The sequence below is a fragment of the Aquila chrysaetos genome, chromosome 6, assembly GCF_900496995.4.
Source record: "Aquila chrysaetos chrysaetos chromosome 6, bAquChr1.4, whole genome shotgun sequence".
Classification (NCBI taxonomy): Eukaryota; Metazoa; Chordata; class Aves; order Accipitriformes; family Accipitridae; genus Aquila; species Aquila chrysaetos.
In genome coordinates, this window is record NC_044009.1 from 36,294,447 (window position 1) to 36,313,677 (window position 19,231).

General features: G+C 66.8%; 2 protein-coding genes across 3 annotated transcripts; one reads left to right on the forward strand and one right to left on the reverse strand.

Moving 5' to 3' along the window:
* The first annotated feature begins 237 nt into the window (after window positions 1-237).
* LOC115343350 (C-X-C chemokine receptor type 2-like) lies at window positions 238-3,673 on the forward strand. Of its 2 annotated transcripts, none has more exons than XM_030019202.2 (2): window positions 238-498; window positions 2,265-3,673. In XM_030019202.2, exon 2 carries the CDS (start codon window positions 2,270-2,272, stop codon window positions 3,344-3,346), a length of 1,077 nt encoding a protein of 358 aa, XP_029875062.1. In that variant the 5' UTR covers window positions 238-498; window positions 2,265-2,269; the 3' UTR covers window positions 3,347-3,673. The 2 variants fall into 2 exon arrangements, with proteins under 2 accessions (XP_029875062.1, XP_029875063.1); XM_030019203.1 differs by lacking the exon at window positions 238-498 and adding an exon at window positions 505-610.
* A 1,194-nt stretch (window positions 3,674-4,867) lies between these two features.
* Window positions 4,868-11,974, reverse strand: RUFY4 (RUN and FYVE domain containing 4). Its single transcript, XM_030018165.2, is given in 13 exon segments — window positions 4,868-5,104; window positions 5,196-5,327; window positions 5,527-5,673; window positions 6,239-6,264; window positions 6,266-6,346; window positions 6,425-7,499; window positions 8,209-8,352; window positions 8,508-8,614; window positions 8,894-9,019; window positions 9,381-9,487; window positions 9,886-9,947; window positions 10,975-11,079; window positions 11,898-11,974. Coding segments are annotated over 11 exon segments (2,094 nt in total). The 5' UTR covers window positions 9,932-9,947; window positions 10,975-11,079; window positions 11,898-11,974; the 3' UTR covers window positions 4,868-5,001.
* Between the last annotated feature and the right edge of the window lie 7,257 nt (window positions 11,975-19,231).

Below are 19,231 nucleotides of genomic sequence, written 5' to 3' on the forward strand. Positions count from 1 at the left end.
GAGACCCCTGGCTGGAGACCCCCGGGGTGCAGCACTACAGGGGGGGCGATGCACCCCTGGGTATGTCCCGGTGTCACCCGCTGCCAAGTGGCCTGGGACACCCTGGGGCAAGAGGGTGGCGGGGGGGGCTGCGGGCTCCCCAGGGCCCCGGGGAAGGCATCCTGGGGGGGCTGGGGAAGGGTCCCTTCTGGCTGCCACTTCCCCTTCATGCTGGGAGAAGGTTTTGCAACCTCGCTTCCTCCCCGGGCAGCATAAAGCGGGCAGCGGAGGGAAGGGGTGCCAGGAGGCGGCACGGCGGTGGGTGCAGGTGAGGGACTCTGCGGCTAGCCTGGTGGGACCCCCGGGCCTGGTGCTGCCCCGCATCCCGCCACGCTCTGCACCGGAGCCCTTTGGGGGTGACGCCTGGATTTGTCTCTGTGCCCGGGTGCTTCCCAGTGAGAACTGGCTTGGGACGGGGAGAAGACCCCAGATTTGGGAGGACAGCAAGGGCAGCGAGCGGTGAGTCCCTGTGGTGCTCCACTGGAGATCGGGACTTTCCTCGGGCTTTGCCGGCCCCCCAGCACCCAGCTGAGCCCCCTCACATGTGGAGCAGACTGGGCTGGGGACTGAGGTGGGTGGCAGTGGCTGCCCAAGAGGCTGCCTGGTGCGGGGGGAGTGGGAGGTGGCGGGTGGGGGCACCAAGGGCTGTGCTCGGGGCTCATCCGGGGTGCAGACCCCCCGCAGTCCCCAGGGACATTGGCCGTGGATGCCCTAGGGGGGAAGCGCCCGCTCCCGTCTCCTCGCACAGCAATGAGCCGGGAGGGCGCTTTCCCATGGAGTGTCCCCTCCTTCCTCCCCCTGGGGACCCCCGGGGCCACCCCAGTGTCCCCCAGCCCTTCCAGGGTCAGGAGGGGAAATGGGGTGCTGCTTATTCTCCCAGCCGGGCCAGCTGCAGGGTACCCGCAGGTAGGGGATACCCAGTCCTGGAGGAACTGCTGGGATTTTGGAGTGGGGAGGCAGAAAAAAGCAGCCAAAAATAGACCAAGGGGAAGTGCTGATGTCCGGCTCTGCCCCGAGCCTCCAGTGGCCCTGCTCAGGGGGACCTCTCCCCATTGGCACTGGCAGTGTCCCTGGCTATGGTCCTCTGAGATGGTGGGGCATCACCATCCCAGGAGCAGGGAATTCCCACTGGACAGAAGGGGAAAGTTTGTCCCAGGGAGGGTTTGGGTTCAAACGGGGCCAGCTTGGTGCCGGGGACCCGCCAGCACTGTGGGGACTCAGCACCCCCAAGCAGCCCTGGCATCGCCAAGTCCTGGAGAGGCTCAGGGATTGAGAAACGGCACAGAGCGGTGAAACTGGAGTGAAATGAGTGTCCATATCCATACCGGGAGAAGGCTGAAACCCAATGGTCTTTGGGGAGGCAGGGACAGAGCAGGGTGTCCTACACGTGAGGAGGCAGGAAGAGCGACTGTCACCTGTCATTTCCCCATCGCAGCCAAGCATGGGGGACATGGGGATGCCCGGCAGTGCCCAGCTGAGCAACAGGAAAACCAGAGATGTGAAATATTTCCAAAGCTGCCCGCAAAGGGTGACACATCTTTCCGTCCAGGGGGTGAAACCACTCACACAGGGACAGGACGGGGAGGGGAAGAAGGGCATGAAACCACCTTCAGACTTTCTTGAGTGCCGCCTGCCCTGGGCATTGTGACAGCAACCTCGCTGCTGGCTGGGGCGGCAGGAGGGGCGGCTCAGCAGCAATGCTTGAGGGGATGGACAAGCTGGAGGGATCCAGAGGTGCTCAGAGGACTTTGGAGGTGCCTGAGGGGCCCTGAGATGCCCAATAGCTCAGAGGCTTCTGAAGGACCCACACAAACCAGGGCGACCCAGGGATGCTGGAGGGGCTAGGTGTCCTAGGTGTCTCCTGGAAGGATGTGATGCTGCGTTGATGTGGGAGCCCCCCAACCCAAGAAGAGGTGGCTGGTCCGTGGGGGAACCCCTTCCTCCATGGAGGACAGGGAAGGGACAGGTTTGGGATGAAATGGAGCAGACCGAGGGGTGCTGGGAGTGTTGTACAAGGGGACGTGTGCAGGACAGTGTCCACCTGCAACACTGCCCATTACCTGGCACAGTGTGGACACGGGGCACAGTGAGTGATGGAGGGGGGCTGCCCACTGGTTGGGAGGGGACCTGAGTGGCAATCAAGATACCACAGGACCCAGAGATGCTGTCACCCCTGGCCCACACCACCCTCCCATCCCACACTCATGCTGCTCTGTGCTCCCCAGGCAAAATGGATTCCTTCTCCTTCAACGGGGATTTGTCCAACCTCTTCTCCCTCTACAACTACACCTATGACTATAGCACGGCCATGCCCGACACCGCTATCTCCTCTGCCCCATGCCGGCCCGATGGCTCTGTCCTCAACAAGTACCTGGTGGTGGTGATCTACTGCCTCGTCTTCATCCTCAGCGTGGTGGGGAATGGCCTGGTGGTACTGGTGGTGACCTCCAGCCACACCAACCGCTCCGTCACCGACGTCTACCTGCTCAACCTGGCCGTGGCGGACCTGCTCTTTGCCCTCAGCCTGCCACTCTGGGCTGCCTACCGAGCCCACGAGTGGGTCTTTGGCACTGTGATGTGCAAAGCCATCTCTGTGCTGCAGGAGGCCAACTTCTACAGCGGCATCCTGCTGCTGGCCTGCATCAGCGTGGACCGCTACCTGGCTATCGTCTACGCCACCCGGGCTGCCACCGAGAAGAGGCACTGGGTGAAGTTTGTCTGCTTGGGCATCTGGGTCTTCTCCGTGTTGCTTTCCCTGCCCGTGTTGCTGTTCCGTGAGGCTTTCCCCTCACCCAGCAACGGCACCGTGTGCTATGAGCGCATCGGTGGTGAGGACACAGCCAAGTGGCGCGTGGTGCTGCGGGTCCTGCCGCAGACCTTCGGCTTCGCCCTGCCCCTCCTGGTGATGCTCTTCTGCTATGGCGTCACCATCCACACCCTCCTGCAGACCAAGAATGCCCAGAAGCAGCGGGCCATGAAGGTCATCTTTGCCGTGGTGCTGGTCTTCCTCATCTGCTGGCTGCCCTACAACATCACGTTGGTGACCGACACCCTCATGAGGACACGGGCCATTGCTGAGACCTGCGAGAGGAGGAACAGCATCGACACGGCCCTCTCTGTCACGCAGGTCCTGGGCTTCGCCCACAGCTGCATCAACCCCATCATCTACGCCTTCATCGGGCAGAAGTTTCGCAACAGCTTCCTCAAGATCCTGGCACAGCGTGGGTTCATCAGCAAGGATGCTGTGGCCCGCTACGGCCATGCCTCCTACGCCTCCACCTCCGGCAACACCTCCACCACCCTCTGAGCCCTGTGGGGACCTGACCCTTGCAGCTCCCAGCAGGTCCCAGCAACCCACACACCCCAGCATCTTCGTCCAGCCCCCTGGGATGCAGGTGGTGATGCCACAGGGATGGGCAGGGCCACCACTGGATGCTGGACCCCGTCTGGAAGGGGGCTTAGGCAGCGAGGGGGTAGGACCCCATTGCCAGGGGAGCTATGCCAAGCGCCGCCTACCCTCCCCACTCCGTGGGGCAGAGCCTGTGACTTCGGGGATTCTGTGCCCCTGCTGTGGGGATGGTGTTCGCAGCCGACAGCCATCCAGCAATAAAGGAGTTGGCGGGTTGGTCACCCATATCTGGCTCCTCTTTGCCATGGGGAGGGAGATGGCGGGACAGGGCCAGGGCACATCTCTGGGGATGGTGGGTCCTGAGCTCCCCACCTCAGTGCCAAAGTGGTGGTGCCAGCTGAGCCCGGCAGGGTGTGGGTAACCCTGCTTCCAGGCCAGGGAAAAGCTGTTGCCCAAGAGGCTGTTGCAGAAGGTTTGGCATCCTGTGTGTCCCCAGAGGGGACCCAAATCCCGAGTCTCACTCCCTGTAGCCACCCAGCCAGGTCCTGGCGCTTCCCTGGTGTGGGGGTCTTGATGAGGCATCTGTCCCACCTGGGAACAAAGTCACCCCCTTCCCAACCCCAATCTGAGCCCCAGTGGAGCAAATCACTGCGAGATCACTGGGCAGCCCCTCGCTGACACCAAGCCAGCCCTGTGACCCCTGCCTGAAGGGTGCCAGCACCCGAGGCACCCCCTGCCCCCCCGATGCTGCAGTGCCAGGACATCATTGCGCAAAGGGCTGGAAACCTGTCCCTTACACAACCGGGACGTTTCCGCCCCGGCTTGGGCAACTGGGGATGGCACCAGAGTGGGGCAGAGGGGCTGAAGAGGGGGCTATGACCCTGCTGGGGTCCCTCCTGCCACCCTGTGTGCCAGGCATCGGGGTGCCTGCCCCAACGCACCCAAGCTTCTCTCCATGGGGTTCCTGTACTGCTCCTCCATCACCCCTGATCCAGGCTCCTGGGGGTCCTTAACCATGGGGGCAGCAGTAGGTGCCAGCCTTGTGCTGGCTCGTGGGTGGGTACAGGGGTCCCCTGGCACTCAGGTGGGGAGCCCTGGGGACCCAAGGCTGGGCAGGGTCAGCGGTGGTGCTGGGCAGGGACAGCCCATCACCTTTGCATCTGGGAAACCTCTTGCCCAAGCGGTTCCTCGCAGCCTGGCAGGAAGCCGGGGCTGTTGGCCAAGAGCCGTCTCCCCTGCCTGCTGCTGCCTCCCCGCTGCAGGACAGGGCAGATGGTGGCTCAGCCTGGCTGCAGCTGGGACACCCCTTACAGGGACAGTTCCCCCTCAGGAGGGTTCGGACACCCCCATACTGGCATTCCCCCACCCCGCACCCAGCCTGTGGGGGGTCCATCCGGTGACGACTGATAGACGACACGGGAGCCACAGGGGTAGCAGGAGCAGATTGTTTTCCTCTCTGTGGACCAGCCACAAGAAAGACACAACTCAAATCTGAAATGTCAGGCAGCAGGACCTGCCTGCAGGCCGCGGATGCCTGGGTCCCCGGTAAGTCCGAAAGGAGGCAGCCAAGGCAGGGGTTGTCCCAGACACCGTGCGAGGGCTGCAGTCCCAGCTCACGTAGCCTGCGGGTGCCTTTGCTGGTAGCAAAGCAGGCAGCAGCGCCCCTGCTTGCCCACGTCCACGGAGCACGTGTGGCACACCTTGCCCTGGCACAGCCTGCTGAGAGAGCAGGCGGTGAGAGCCGTGCCATCCCGGTGCCATGCCGGCGCCACCTCCGGTGCCCCCCCCCCCCCCCCCCGTAGCCCACCTGCAGTTGTACCGCCGGGAGAGGAGGCGGAAATCCTTGTGGCAGCGGGCGCACAGCCCTGCATCGCGGGGCGCCGGGCTGGGCATCGGGGTGTCGATGCCCTCCGTCTTCTGCCACAGGGCATCCTTCTCCCTGCGGGAGGGGACAAGTCAGCCCCGGAAGGAACATACCCGGTGGTGGGGGTCCAGGAGCACGCCCTGGCACCCCAGACCCAAGGTGGGCACCTAAGTCTCCCGAGGTGGAGAGATTCACCAGGGCTCTGGTGCCCTCCTCCTTGGCCCCTCCCGGCCCGTGCATGGTCCCACAGCCGAGGGGTCCCCGGGGCTCTCACCGCAGCAGCTCCAGCAGCCGCCCCTTCATGTCACGGATGAGCTCCTGCTGCCGTGCCTGTTCGGCGCCACGCATGGCCTCCCGCTCCAGGGCCTCCCGCTGCGCCCGCTGCAGCGCCGATGCCCAGCGCTCGCCATCCTGCCGGGCCCTGGCACGGGGCAGTGGGGAGATGGTCCTGCTGTCCTTCAGCTGGTCGTCTCTCCATCCATCCATCCATGCATCCATCTATCCCTCCCTCCCTCCCTCTATCTGCTGCCCATCCATCCCCAAGCTGGCTCCCTGTCCCCACAGCCACCTTGCCATCTGCCGGGCCAGCCACCCATCCGTTTCCCAGCTGTTCATCTGCCCTTCCCCACACCCATCCCTCTGGCCTTCTGCCCACCCATCCACTCACCCCAAATTCATCCCTCTATCCCTCTGTGTACCCGCTCATCAACTTACCCCAAATTCATCCCTCCATCCATCTACTCGCCCCAAATTAATTCTTCCACCCCTCTGCCCACCCACCCCTCCACCAACCTATCAGTCCCCAGATTGATGCCTCCCTCCAGCCCTCTGTCCCCAAATCTTTCCCTCCCTCCCCTTGCCCATCCCCAGGTGCTGCTCCCCTGGGTCCAAGTGGGGCATCATGGGGAGGTCCCAGGGAAAACCCCGTGACGGGTGGAGATGGGAGGTGACTGTGGGGTGGTGGGAGTGGGGAGTCCCTGCCCAACCTGCCGAGCTGCTCCTGCAGCCGTGCCCACCTCCTGCCGCTGGGCCTGGAGCTGCTGCCGGCCCTGCCAGGCGTCTTCCCGTGCCGCAGCAGCCAGGGTGGCCAAGCGCTGTGGGAGAGCGGGGGCTCAGCCCTGGCCCCCCCGACCCCCCGCCTCACCGTGGCATCCCCTTGGGCCTGCCCATACCATGGCCATGCTGGTGGCCGTGCCGGGCTCCCCCTCCGCCTGGGGGTCCAGCGGGGGCTCCTGGGGGCCGTGGGCGAGCTCCAGCGCCCGCCGCAGCACCTCCTCCACGGTGGCCACCTTGTCTAGGGCACCGGCATCCTCCAGCGCGTCCGTCCGTCCCGCCGCCACCAGCGCCGCCTGGCAGTCCCGCAGGCGCGAGGCCAATGCCGCCGCCTCCGCCAGCGCCCCGGCCAGCCGGGCACCCCGCTCCTCCGCCGCCTCCCGCCAGACCCGCGCCTCCTCCTGTGCCCGCGCCAGTGCCCCCGGACCCCCCGCTGCCACCGCCGCCGCCAGCGCCTGCCCCAGGAAGGCGTTGGTTTCCCGCAGCGCCTCGGCCTCGCGTGCCCGCAGCTGGGCCCACCGGGCGCTGCCCTCCTCCCGCCGCTGGTGCCGCCGCTCCTCCCGTGCCAGCCGGGCCGCCAGCGCCCGCAGTGCCGCCTCCCGCTGCCCCAGCTCAGTCTGCAGCTGGGACACCAGCGCCTGCAGGGACGCCTGCGTCCCGCCCGGCTCCCCGGGCACCGGTGGTGGGGAGCCCGGCAGAAACCCCGTGCCAGGCAGTGGGAATGTGCCAGGCTCCCCGTCACCATCAGGCTGGGGTGCTTTGCCAGCGCCATGTGCGTCCTCCAGCTCCTCTACGTCCACGTCCTCCGTCTCCTTCTCATCCTCCAGCTCCTCTTCATCCTCCTCTTCCACGTCCTCCTCCACCTCCACGTCCTCCACGTCCACCTCCACGTTCTCCACCTCCTCCTCCTCCTCCTCCTCCTCCTCCTTCTCTACCTCCTCTTCATCCTCTTCTTCCACATTCTTCTTCACCTCCACGTCCTCCACATCCCCCTCCACATCCTCCACCTTTACACCCCTCTCACGCAGGGCAGCCAAGGTGGGTGGGCACGGGTGGGTTGGCACCCCATGGGGTGCCACGATGGGATGGGCGATGCCATCGGGCCATCCATGCACCCCGGTGCCAGTATCGTCTCTCTGTGGGGCCGTCTTTGCCGGGCTGCTCCTGGCCATTGGGCTGGGCCGTACCAGTGTCCTAGAGGGGACATGGGGCTCAGGGCCACCAGGTCACCCCTAGGGTGAGCAAGGCACCGCCACCCTCCCTCAGGGCTCCCTGGGCACAGCCAGCCTTTGGGATTGGAGAGGGCAGCAGGGCTGGTGACACCGGGTGGCACCTGGTGACAGGGGACCAGGGATGCTGGTGCCACCAGCCTGGGCACCCATGGAGCAGGTGGCACCCAGAGACCCCTGTGGTGGTTGCAGGGGGGAACTGGGTGCTGCATGTGTGCTTGTGGCAGTGTGTGCCCACGAGCACGTGAGCTGCAGAACAGGCGTGAACGTGCTGGAGCGACTTCGTCCACAAGTGCAGACGCCCCTGCAGGTGTGCCCGGAGGCAAGGGTGGGCACGCACACACGATACCCCCTCGTCTCAGATGTCACAGTGTTGCAGCAGACCTGTTCCTGGGCACGTACTTGGCAGAGGACGGCGGTGTGTGTGTGCATGCATGTGTGGCATGTTTGCAGGCATGGGCATGGTGTGCATGCTGGCACGGGTATCTGTGCCCGCCTGGGGCCACGTGTGGAGGGTTGGCACAGCTGGGATGCCACGTGGGGTCTGGGGCAGTGGGGCAATGCCTGTGTGCTGCTCTGCCATGCTGAGCCCCTGGTGCCCCTGATACCCCCGATGCCTGTGGAACTGCCGGTGCCCCCAATGCCCCCAGTGCCCCCTGCATCCCTAGGCTCACTCGGAGAACATGGGCCAGGCGGTGTCCAGGTCAGCTCTGTGCAGGGCCAGGTGGAAGGTGACGCCGTCCAGCTCGTAGAGGATGCCCAGGATCTCTGCCCGGCGCCGGGGGCTCAGGAAGGGGCTGCGAGCGTAGTACCACTCGCTGCAACCACAAAACGGGCTCACGCACCCCTCCGCACCCTGGGCGGGTACACGTGCCTGCAGCACCCTTGCCGACTGGGTGCTGCCAGGCACTGGCCACCCAGGCAATGCCCCCTGCCACGGTGAGCACCCCCTCCCTGTGCACCCTGCTCTCACCAGAGGGTCTCGGGGTCGAGGAAGCAGAGCTGCAGGGACTCTGCCAGCTGCCGGTGCACGAGGCAGTACCGCAGGAAGGCTCGGCCCCTGCCCACGGGGGTCTTCAGCTGGGGGGAGAGGGGGTTATCCAGGCCTGCCATGCCAGTCTGCCCCCCCCACGCCTCCCCCCCAGCCCATGCAGGGGGGAAAGGGGGTTCCCAGGGCCAGGGTTGGGGGGCAGTGGGGACCCCAGAGGGGAGAAAACCCTTTATAGCGCTGGTGGGTGAACCCTCGGTGCCCAAGTGAGTGTGTGCCCATATACAAGTGTGTGTGCACCCACAAACAAGCAGAAGCGTGCACACGTGTGCGTGCATGAGCCCCTGGGCCCTGCGCGAGCCTGTGCCCACCTTGTCCAGGGAGGTGACAAAGCGAATGCCCTCGTGCTCTTGCCGACGCTGTGCCAGGCCTTGGCACAAGAAGTCCCAATAGTCCTTGCGCTGCCCGAAGAAGCTCCTCCTCTCCTTGAGGTCGAACTGGCAGAGACACAAACTTGGGCTTGCTTGTTTGGGGGTGTCCCCTGTTGCCCCAGCCTGTCCCCTGTGGGGCTGGGATCCAGCCAGCTCCCCCAGCAGTGTGGGTCCCAGTGTCCCCTGACTGTCCCCTCTTTGCTGGCTCCATGCCTCAGTTTCCCTTTTGCAGCACGTGCAATTAGACATGTGGATGTGGGTGAGCCTGGTCTGGGTGCCTGCATGGCTGGGGATGCCCAGGGCTGGACAACGCTGGCTGGGGTCATCCCACCCCCCCAAAACGGCTGGTGCGGGATCCCCTCTGCTTGGAGCTGCACCCGAGGGGAAACTGAGGCAGGGAGCGGTGGGGACAGAGAAGCGGTGATACCTGGAGGAGGAACTCCAGCTGGGCACAGAGGCTGTGCAGCTCCCGGCTCCCGTCCGTCACCGGCAAGTTCTGCTCCCGGTAGCTGTGGTTCAGCTCGCCTACGGTCTCTGAGGGATGGTAGGGCTGAGCTGGCACGGCCCTGCCCCGGCAGCAGGCACCCTGCCCCATCCCACCCCTCCTCCCCACTGCCTCCCAGCCCGGGGATTTCTGCCAGTGGGTGAAAGAGGAACCTGCCCTGGGATGAAATGGGGGAGCAGGGGGACCGAGGGGCACAGGTATCTGCCAGGCACTGCCGGTCACCTGGGGCTGGCAGCGAGGACAGGAGCAGGCGGCAAGGACAGGAGCAGGCAGCAGTGGCAGAGTTGGCACTGGGATGCTCTGGAGCACCCCCAGCAGTGCACCCCCCTGCTGCCCACGGGCTGGGTGTGAGGAGGGAGCCGGCATGGCCAGGGTGAGATGTGCCATGCAAGGGACACGCTGGCAGGGGACAGGCTGGTGCACTTACTCTGCAGGTCCTTGATGATGCGGTTGAGCTCCCCGTCCCCTGCCATGGCTGTACCTGGGGGTCTGCAAAGGCAGGGGCAGCGATGAGAGGTGCCAGGCTGGCACTAAGCTGGCACCCCCAAACTCTCTGCCCCAAGGAGAGGGTCTGCCCCCTCCAGCTCCACCCCAGAGCTGCCTGCTGTTAAGGTGAGAGGGGGTGGGCTCAAGCATCCCCTTTCCCTGTCCATATCCCTCCACTATATGGGGTAGGGGGTATGGGGTGGGCAACGGTGCCCCATCCCATACCCCTTAGTTGTCCATGTGCCCTGTCCCAAAATGCCCCCTGGCTCTGTCCCCATGCTGTGCCCAGCCTCTGCCCTCATTCCTTGGGGGGCGTCCTGCAGCTGAGCCCCCCCCCCCCCGGTGTGTCCATGTCCTTGTCCTTGTCCTTGTCCCCATCCCCCAGGATTCAGGATGTGGGTTTGGTGCTGGGGAAGCACTGCCTTTGCTTCTGCTCTCGCTTCCCTCGCTCACACCATGAACAGTGTGGGGTGCTCCTGGAGGGGGCAGGGAAGGTGGGCACACAGCCCCTGATATGCAGCCCCCCCAAACAGAGATCCCCCCCAGGCAGAGCCCCCTGGCACAGTATGCTGCCTGTGGGGCTGGCATGGGGTTTGGGGGTGTTGTGGGCATGGGGTTGGGGGCCGGGGGCATAGTGCAGCGGGGTGGTTTTGGGGGGCAGCGGGTGGCACCCTGGGGACAGGGCAAGGGACAGTGCCCACAAAGGTGGCAGGTCCAGGGCTTGTCACCACGGGTGGTGGCTAGGCACAGGGCTGGGGGAGCACACGTGTGTGTGCATGGGATATGCATGGCAGTCTGCATGTGCGTTCACAGGAGCGTGTGTGCACAAGCGTGCTCAGGCGTGCCGAAGCACACGTGAGTGCCCTGTGCCCCCTGCCACGGCAGAGTGGCTCGGCAGGCAAAGCAGGACACGGGACTCCGGATGCCTGGGTTCCCGTCCTGGTGCCCTTGGGTGACCTTGGACGAGCCATCTTCCCGCCTGCCCACCCTGCCCATGCCTCAGTTTCCCCCAGGAAGAGAAGCCCCTTACCTGTGACGGGGAGCTGTGGGGTGCCCCAAGGTGATCGCTGGGTGCCAGGGTGATGCTGGTGTGTCCCCTTGCCCACACTGCGCCTGCCTGCTTCTCCTTTTGTACCTTGGCCAGGAGGAAGTGTGGGAGGTTGGGGGGGGCTGCAGGAGCCACCCCCTGCCTGCCCCGCATAACATCAGGCACTGCAGCTTGCTCCCCCAGCACCCGGCTCCCCAGTTTGGGGGGGGTGCCAGTTTTGGGGAAGGGGTCAACGAGGCTCGTCCCCCTGTGCAGCCCCTGAGGGGGGTGGGAGGGGAAGCACAGTGCCAGGCATGGGGGGGACCCTGATGCCCTCCCATGGGAATGGAGCTTGGGAATGCTTTGAGAGACCCCCCTGCAGTTGTTGGGGAGGGGGTCTGGGACCCATACCCAACTAGCAGCAGCCAACACCCCTGGGGCAGCAGGTGCCCCTGGCACAGACACCCCTCTCCCATGCACAACAGCCCCTGGGCACAGAGACCCCACCCCCCAGGAGCTGCAGCCCACCCCAGAAAAGCCCATAGCCCGTCTACCCCCCCCCCTCCCAGGGACTATGCCCAGAGCTGGGGTGCAAACTCTTCCTGGGGCACCCTGGGCAAGGCCCCCCCCCCCATTGCTATCTGTGCCTGGGGGGCCCCGAACCTGGCAGTGCCCCTCAGCCACCATGCCTGTCCCCCTTTGCTGTGCCAGCCCTGTCCTGTGGGCTCCTTCTGGGGTGGGGACTAAATTCCTTGGTGGGGGGCTAGGGGTGATGCCAGCTCACCCCCCCCAGTGCCAGGAATGGGCACCCACTGCCATCCCGCTCCCCACCACCATCCGGCTTGGTAGATGCCCCCAGTGATGCCCAGCTGCCCCCACATCCTGCCCCTTGCCGCGCCCCCCCTCGCAGCACCCGCTGCCCCTACCTGTGCCACCCGGGGGGCCTGGGGGTCACCCGCCTCCCCCAGGCCAGGCCTTGCTCGGCACCAAAGCGAAAGTAGGAAGTGATGCTGAGCGGGAGCCTGGGCCTCCCGGCACCCTCCTAGCTCCCGGGGGGGTGTGTGTTGGACCGTGGGGTGCCCGCGAGCAGCTGGGGGGCATGGGGGAGCCGGCAGCAGTGCTCGCTCAGGGTGACCCCCAGCCTCCCCAGCACCCTCTTGCCCCGCGCCACCCCACAGTGGGTGGTGCTGTGGGCACAGAGCACAGCACCCCACATTGAATGGGGGGGTGGGCAGGGTGTTGGGGGGGTGGCGGAGCATCACCCCACTGTGCCAGGTGGGGGATGCGTATGCCTGTGCATGCATGTGTGCATGCATGTGTGCATGTGCACGCGTGTGCAGGCAGCGTGTGCATGGCTTTAGGGGTGCGTGTGTAGGTGCGAGCCATGTACATGTGGCAGGCGTGGGCATGGGGCTGAGAGGGCACCCATGTGTGCGTGCACACACGTGTGCCTGTGGTCGCACCCACCCGCCAGCGCCGCCTGCCCTGTGCCAGGCACCCCACAGGCAGGACCCTGACACCCGCGGGGGGGCCATGCCCCTGCCCACCCCTTGCCGGGGTGGGTGCCAGCCTGGTGCCCTGGCAGTGGGGTCCCCCCGTCCCTGCCCCAGCCAAGGGCCAGGGAGGGGGGGCTGGGGGCTGGGGGGGGGAGAAGTCGCCCGTCTGTCCTTGGTGCGGGTGCAATTCAATTAACGAGGCCTGGCCCTCGTTCAGCGCAGCCAATAAAGCTAATGGCCCCGCACAGGCCTGGCGCTGCCTGGCGGGGGGGGGGGGGGGGGGGGGGGTGGCGGGAGGGGTCCGGGGGGGCCATCTGCTAATTAAATGGGGGTGGGGGACGATGGAGCTAGCGGTGATGTCACCTCCCTGGTGCTCAGGGTGGGGGGGCAGTATCCTGGCACCACCTGCCTGCCAGCCCTTCTCCAGCACCAGGGTGCCAGGCAGGGCTGGGGGGGACAGGCGTGAACTGTGGGGGAGCCCCCGAAATCCCTACCCCCTGCCCCCCTCCCTAGCACTGCTGCTCGTTAGGAGCCTTCCTGAGGCAAATGCAATTAGTGCCCAGGCCTGGCATGGACCCTGCCTACGCTTGGCATCAGCAGCCGCCCCGCGGGGACGGGTCCTTGCCCGTCATCACCGCAGCATCGCAGCAGCATCTGGGGGTGTTCCTGCCAGCCCCTCTTGGCACTACCCCGATGGGTGCAGGGGGGATGTGGGGTCCCTGGGGCAGCTGCAGGGTGGGGTGCAGCCCGTCACCCTGCCCTGTGCAAGCCCTGTGGTGGGCTGGGGTGCCCGGGGCCGTGTCGGCGTGTCCTGTGGTGAGGGGTTCCTCTGGGTAACACTGTGCCCCCAGCATAGTGCATCAGCCAGGCACCCTTTGGAGAGGGGACCCTGGTGGGGGGTCCCTGCATATGTCCTCAGGCTCCCGAGAAGGGGAGAGTCTTGGTGGGGTGCCCGGGGGGCTGGCAGAGGGGCAGGAACCCCCCCCCCCCCCCATGTGCAGGCACTGCCATTTAGGGCTTGGGGTGGGCAGGGGATGCTGGAGGGAAACTGAGGCAGGGTCGGTGCAGGGGGTCGCGGGTTGAGCTGCGATCGAACCCAGCCCTCCGGGTTCCTCACAACTCCCAAACCAGAGGGGGCTGGAGCGGGGGGGGGGGGCACTGTTAGGGTCCAGCATCCACCCCAAGGGATTGCGGTGCCCGGGGGGCAGGCGGGTGAGCCCGGTGGTTGCCGAGCCCCGAGCCCCGTGTGCGGGGAGGAGGAGGAGGAGGAGTGGGAGGAGGGGGAGGAGGGGGAGCGTGTCGGAGCTGGCTCCCACCCAAGCACTGCAGGACATGGGCGGGCACGGTGCTCCCTGCCTGGCTGCCAGCGCGCAGGCGACGCTGGGGGACCGGCGGGGGGGTACAGGGCCCGGTGGGACCGCAGCCCCCCCAGCCCATCGCCGCACGGCCCCGTGCCCACCGCCGGGCACCTCCTGGGCACTGCGCGGGCACCGGAGCTTGTTGCAGCCAGGGGGGGCACGGCTGGGTTTGGTCACCCTCCCGACCGTGCTCTGGGCAGGGTTCGGCCCCTGCCCCCCCCCCCGCCCCGGCCAGGTGACCCCCGGGCAGGGGCACCATGACCCGGCTGAGCTGGTGCTTTGCCACCTTGGTTCGCTGGGGGAAGTCCTTGGTGTCCTGCCTCCTGCCCCTCCGCGCCTGCCGCCACCGGGAGGTAAGCGGGCACCGCCGGGCACGGCGTTAGGGTTAGGGTCTGCGGGGGGGGGGGGGGGCACGGAGCTGGGGTGGGCTCCGGGGGATGCAGGGGCATGGGGGTACAGGTTGGCGCTGGCCCTGCCTGCTGCGGGCAGCAGGGGGTTAAACCGTGCATATGCATGCCAGGGTGCCAGGCATGTCCTTTGTACCTCCTTGTGTCCACCCCAGCATGGCACTGTGACACCCCCCCCCCCCCCCATAACCCGCACCCGCGGGCCCCTGCAGTGCCTGGCTGGAGGGGATCTGCTGGGATCTGCTGTACAGCATTTCACGCAAAGGGATCTGCTGGGATCTCTGTGTCCTTAGAGAGTGAGCACGGAGGCGGGGGGTGTCCCTGTGTCCTTACAGCATCCACAATGGTGGGACCCCTGTGCCCAGCATGAGGGGACCCCTGTGCCCGTAAAGCACCTGGCACGAGAGATCCCTGTGCCCACAAAGTGCCTAGTGTGGGGGACCCCTGTGCCTGTAAGCACCCGGTGCTGGGGAGTTCTGTGCCCATAAAGCGCTCAGTCTGGGGGGGGATCCCTGTGCCCAAAAAAGTGCCCAGCATGAGGGATCCCTGTGCCTGTAGGCACCCGGCGTGGGGCATCTTTGTTCCCATCAGCACCCGGTGTGTGTGTGATCCCTGTGCCAAAGGACTGCCCCGCATGGGGCATCCCTCTGCCCATGCAGCACCCAGTGTGGGGACCCATCCTGCTCTGCTGCCCATGCTGGGGAAACTGAGGCAGGGAGGGGAGAGGCTGGTGGAGGGCGCGGGGCTCCCACTGCACCACCCTTACTTGGTTCCTTAACCTTTGGGAAGCTGCCCCGTGCCCGGCGGGGTGGCATGGGCCACTCTGGCTGCACCGTGCCAGCAGAGCGGGTGCCAAAGCCACCGCCGGGCAGAGCCTGGGGGAGTGTCACTGCAGGGTGGTGACAGGCCAGTATGTGCCAGGGCAGGGACCCAGCCTGGAGGAGGGAGAGGCCCCTGGCTGCTTGGGGACCCCAGCGCGTGCCAGGGACACAGGACTGTGAGCTGCCGGGGGCATGGGGGGTGCTCAGGGCTGTGGGTGGGTGGGTGGCACTGGTGAGGTGTGGGGCAGCGGTTGTGCAGTCCCATGTCCATCTCTGTGTCTGTATGGCCTTGATGTGGGGGTGAGAACAGGGACTCATGGGGGTGTGTAACACACATGCGTGCTTGTGCATGTGTGTGTTCACGAGCCGGCACATTGGGCTGGGGTGAGAGTGAACTGCAGCCTGCGCAAGTGTAAGTGCACAGCGGGTCTCAGGAGCTGCTGTGGGGTGTGCATCCCTGTGTGGGTGCGTGTGTGTGCCCCCTAGCACATGCATGTGTGCTGGGTGGAGTAGCAGTGGGGCTTTACACTGGTGTAAGCTGTTAGAGGGGTATCCCCCAGCCTTTCCTGTGCCCAGATGGGCGCCCACACACGCGGGTGCCCAGCCACCATGCGTGACATGGGCCGTATGTGTGGTGTGCACGTGTGCCCCGGCGTGTACGCAGGGGGGTTGCGTGTGTGACGTGTGCGTGTGCCCTGTGCACCCAAGGGCAGTGCGGGGACAGCTCTGCTAGAAGCAGGTATGGGGGCCTTGGGGACACAGTGACCCCAGGAGGGGGGACACAGAGGACTCCTGCCAAGGCTGGCCCTGCACCGGGGGTACATGCCTGCACCAGTGGTACCCTTAGCAGGGGTGTCCCTGGGCTACGTGCCCCTGTCTGTGCCCCCCCGGCTGAGAAAATGAGCCATAAATGATGCTCATGGCGGCCACCCTGTCCCTGTCGTATGACCCTTCTCCCTGCCCTTTTGAGGGGCCCAGGCTTGTCACGACAGTGAATGGGAGGGGGTGATTTATGGGGGGGTGGGGACACCCTCTCCACTGGGGCTTTCATTTGTGGGCAGTAACGAGGCTGATTAATGAGGGCTGTGATGATGCGGGATGCTGGTGTTGGTGCATGGATGGGCACTCCTTGCCTGTTTGGTGCTGTGAGCAGGATCAGGCCCCCCTGCCTCCCTCCGGCCCTGGGCCGGGCTGGCATGGGGGGCAGGGGGTGCTGTCCCCATCTGTCCCCTGTCCCAGCTGGCACATCCACACAGGGATACCTCTACCATGGGCTGGGTGGGCACAGCAGAGCAGTGGGGTGGAGGGTGGTGCGACAGGGCTATTTTGGGGAGGGGGTGGTGCACTTCAGGGGGGTCGGTTGCCACCCCAGCGTCTGGGAAGGGCAGCCCTCCCCCATCCCACCCTGCCCTTCCTCCCTGGGCTGGTGGCTGTATGAAGCGTACAGATGGGAAACTGAGGCGGGGGAGGGGGGGGGGGGGCATTACAGTGCCCACGTCCCCGCTGTGCCCATGTCCCCATGCCAGACGTGGCTTGTCCTGCCCGCATGTCCTTCCCCCCGGCGCGTGTTCCCCACTGACTCACACCCTCATGGTCACGGCCAGCTGAGCGCGAGTTTCCAGGCTGGAGCCAGCGTCAGCGCTGGAGGGGGACACACTGTGTGCCGCCCAGCCAAGCCCCCCCAGGAGGGGCTGGGGTACCCCCCCTGCCAAATCCATGCCTGTCAGGGCCGTGGTCTGCCAAGCCGCTCTCTGTCCTGCCTGGAAGTTGTCCCCCCTCGCTGAGGCCCCCCAGCTCAGTGCATGGATGTCTGCTGATCCCTCCCTGTCTCCCATCCCGGGACCACCCAGGGGACACGGCTGGGGATGGGGGGGGGGACGACACCCCGCTGCAGGAGCCGCTGGAGGCCGGAGGAGCGGTGGGGGTGAGGTGGGTGGTGGGTGCCCCGCGGGTCAGCGGAGGAAATGGATTCCAAATGTGTGTGCAGGGGGGAGATAGGGGGGCCGGGACAAGGCACAGCCCCACTCCGGCCCCCCGAGTCCCGCAGTCCGTCTGCTGGGGTGGGGGGGTCCTGACCGCCCCCGGGGCCACCTCGGCCGGGGTGCCGGTGGGCGCTGCGGGGGTCGGGGGCGGGGGGGCTTTGCCACCCCCCTTCTCCCCCGGCTGGAGGGGCGGTGTGGGGCCGGGGCGGGGCGGGCGGGCGGAGCGAGGGGGCCGGGGGGGGGGCTCGGCCGGCCGCGGGGCCGCGCCGCGGGCAGCATGACCGGGCTCTGCCTCTCCTGCCTGCTCTGGGTACGGCCCGCCGCGCCCGCACCGGGGGGCACCGGGGGGGGGAGCAGGACGGCAGCGCGGTGGGGGGCCGGCAGCGGGGTCTCGGAGCGGGGCTGCTCCCGGGAGCGGGCGGTTGATGGGGCTGATTACCGGGGAGGGGGAGCGGGGGGGGACCGGGACGGAGCGGGGGTGTTTGCACCGGGACGGGCGGACTGGGAGCGGGGGGAATCGGCGGTGCTGGACCAGGACCGGGACCTGGACCGAGACCGGGACCGGCTCTGGGGGAACCGGGACCCAGCAGAGACCGGCAGGGACGGCCGGACACCGGGGCCGGGCTGGGGGGACCGGACCGGGAGCGGGGCCGGGAGGAGCCCCGGGGACCGTGGGGGAGCAGAGCAGGACCCAGCCCGGGAGAGCGGCGGCGGTGGGCGCCGGGCTGGGGGGTGCACGATTGGGGACCGGGATGGGATGCGGGACAGGGACACTGGACTGGGCGGGGGGTGTCTATGGAGGGGGTGTGGGGTTGGGGATGAGGAGGGTGGGGGACTGATCCCCCACGACGCCCAGCCAGCAGCACCGGCCGGGGGCCCCCACCATTCCCCGGGGTTGAGGCTCTGCTACCCCACTGGAGGGGAGGGAAACTGGGCAAACTGGGGGGTTTCAGTTAGTGTTGGGGGTTTGGGGCTCTGTCCCCCCACCCCCTGGTCACCAAGGCAAGCTGGGTCCGGGGGCGCAGTGGGGTGCAAAGTGCTGGGTGGGCCCGAGCCCACAGGGCTGGACCAAGGTGTCCCGGTGCCCCCCACCCTGGCTTTGCAGCCTCACAGGAACTGGGTGTCCCAGTTCCCCCCACGCTGCACCTCTCTGCAGTGCTGGGCAATGAACCCAGGCCTCCCGGCTCCTGATTAATCTGGCATCTCTCCCCAGTGCCTCTTCCAGCCCAGGACACCTGGGTCCCCTTCCAGCCTCCTTGGGTCTGTGTGTTGGGGGGGCCCATGGCTAGGGATGCCCGTGCACCCCCCCACCCCTCCTGTGTGGGGGCCAGCACCTGGGGGTGGGTACCCATGAGTGGGTGTACCCAGGTGGCATCCCCAAAAGGTCCCCCAGCCCCACCACGTGTCCCCCCAGCAGTTCCCAGCCCCGAGGGCAGGGAGGCTAACTGGGCTCCTGCCAGAAGGGAGCTGGGACAGGGCTGTTTCATGGGATGGGCTGGTTCCCCAGCCAGTGGGGTGACACTGGGTGGGCAGGGTGCCCCCCCGGCAGGAGGAAGCTGGGTGTGTAAAGCCGGGTGCTGGGTCGGCAGTCGTGCAGCATGGGGATGGTGTTGGCAATGGGACAAGCAGAGGGGGCTCTGTGGGGTGGGAGCCGGGGGGGCAGCTCTTTCCCTAGCGAGGATAATTGCTGTTAATGAAGCAGGCCCATGCTAACGTGTGGGGCCAGGGCAGGGTGGGGGGTACGTGTGTGGGAGACGCGTTGGCAACCCTGGGCATCCCAGCCGGGTCCTTGGGAGCGGGGGGGGTGAGGCCTCTTCCCGGGGCACCCCGCAGCAAAGATGCTGCTTTGCATATGCAAACGAGCTCATGGCATCGTTAGGCCTCACTGTCACCCAGCAACTGCGGCGTGGGAGCCCCCGGCCCGGGGGAGCTTTTCCCACGGCTGCCGGATGGGTGACGGATGGGTGACGACATGCCTGTGCACACGCATGTGCATGCGTGTGTATACACCCAGCCCTGTGCACCCCGCTCCCTCGTAGGGTGGCACAAGCACCGGGCGCTGCCGAGGGACCAGCGAGTGGCCCTGCGGGAGCAGGTGCCCAGGGAAGAGGGGCTTGCACACCCGTGTACAAACCCATGCGAGTGTGCACATGATTGCACATGGACCTGCGTGTGGGAACACAGCCACACATCTGC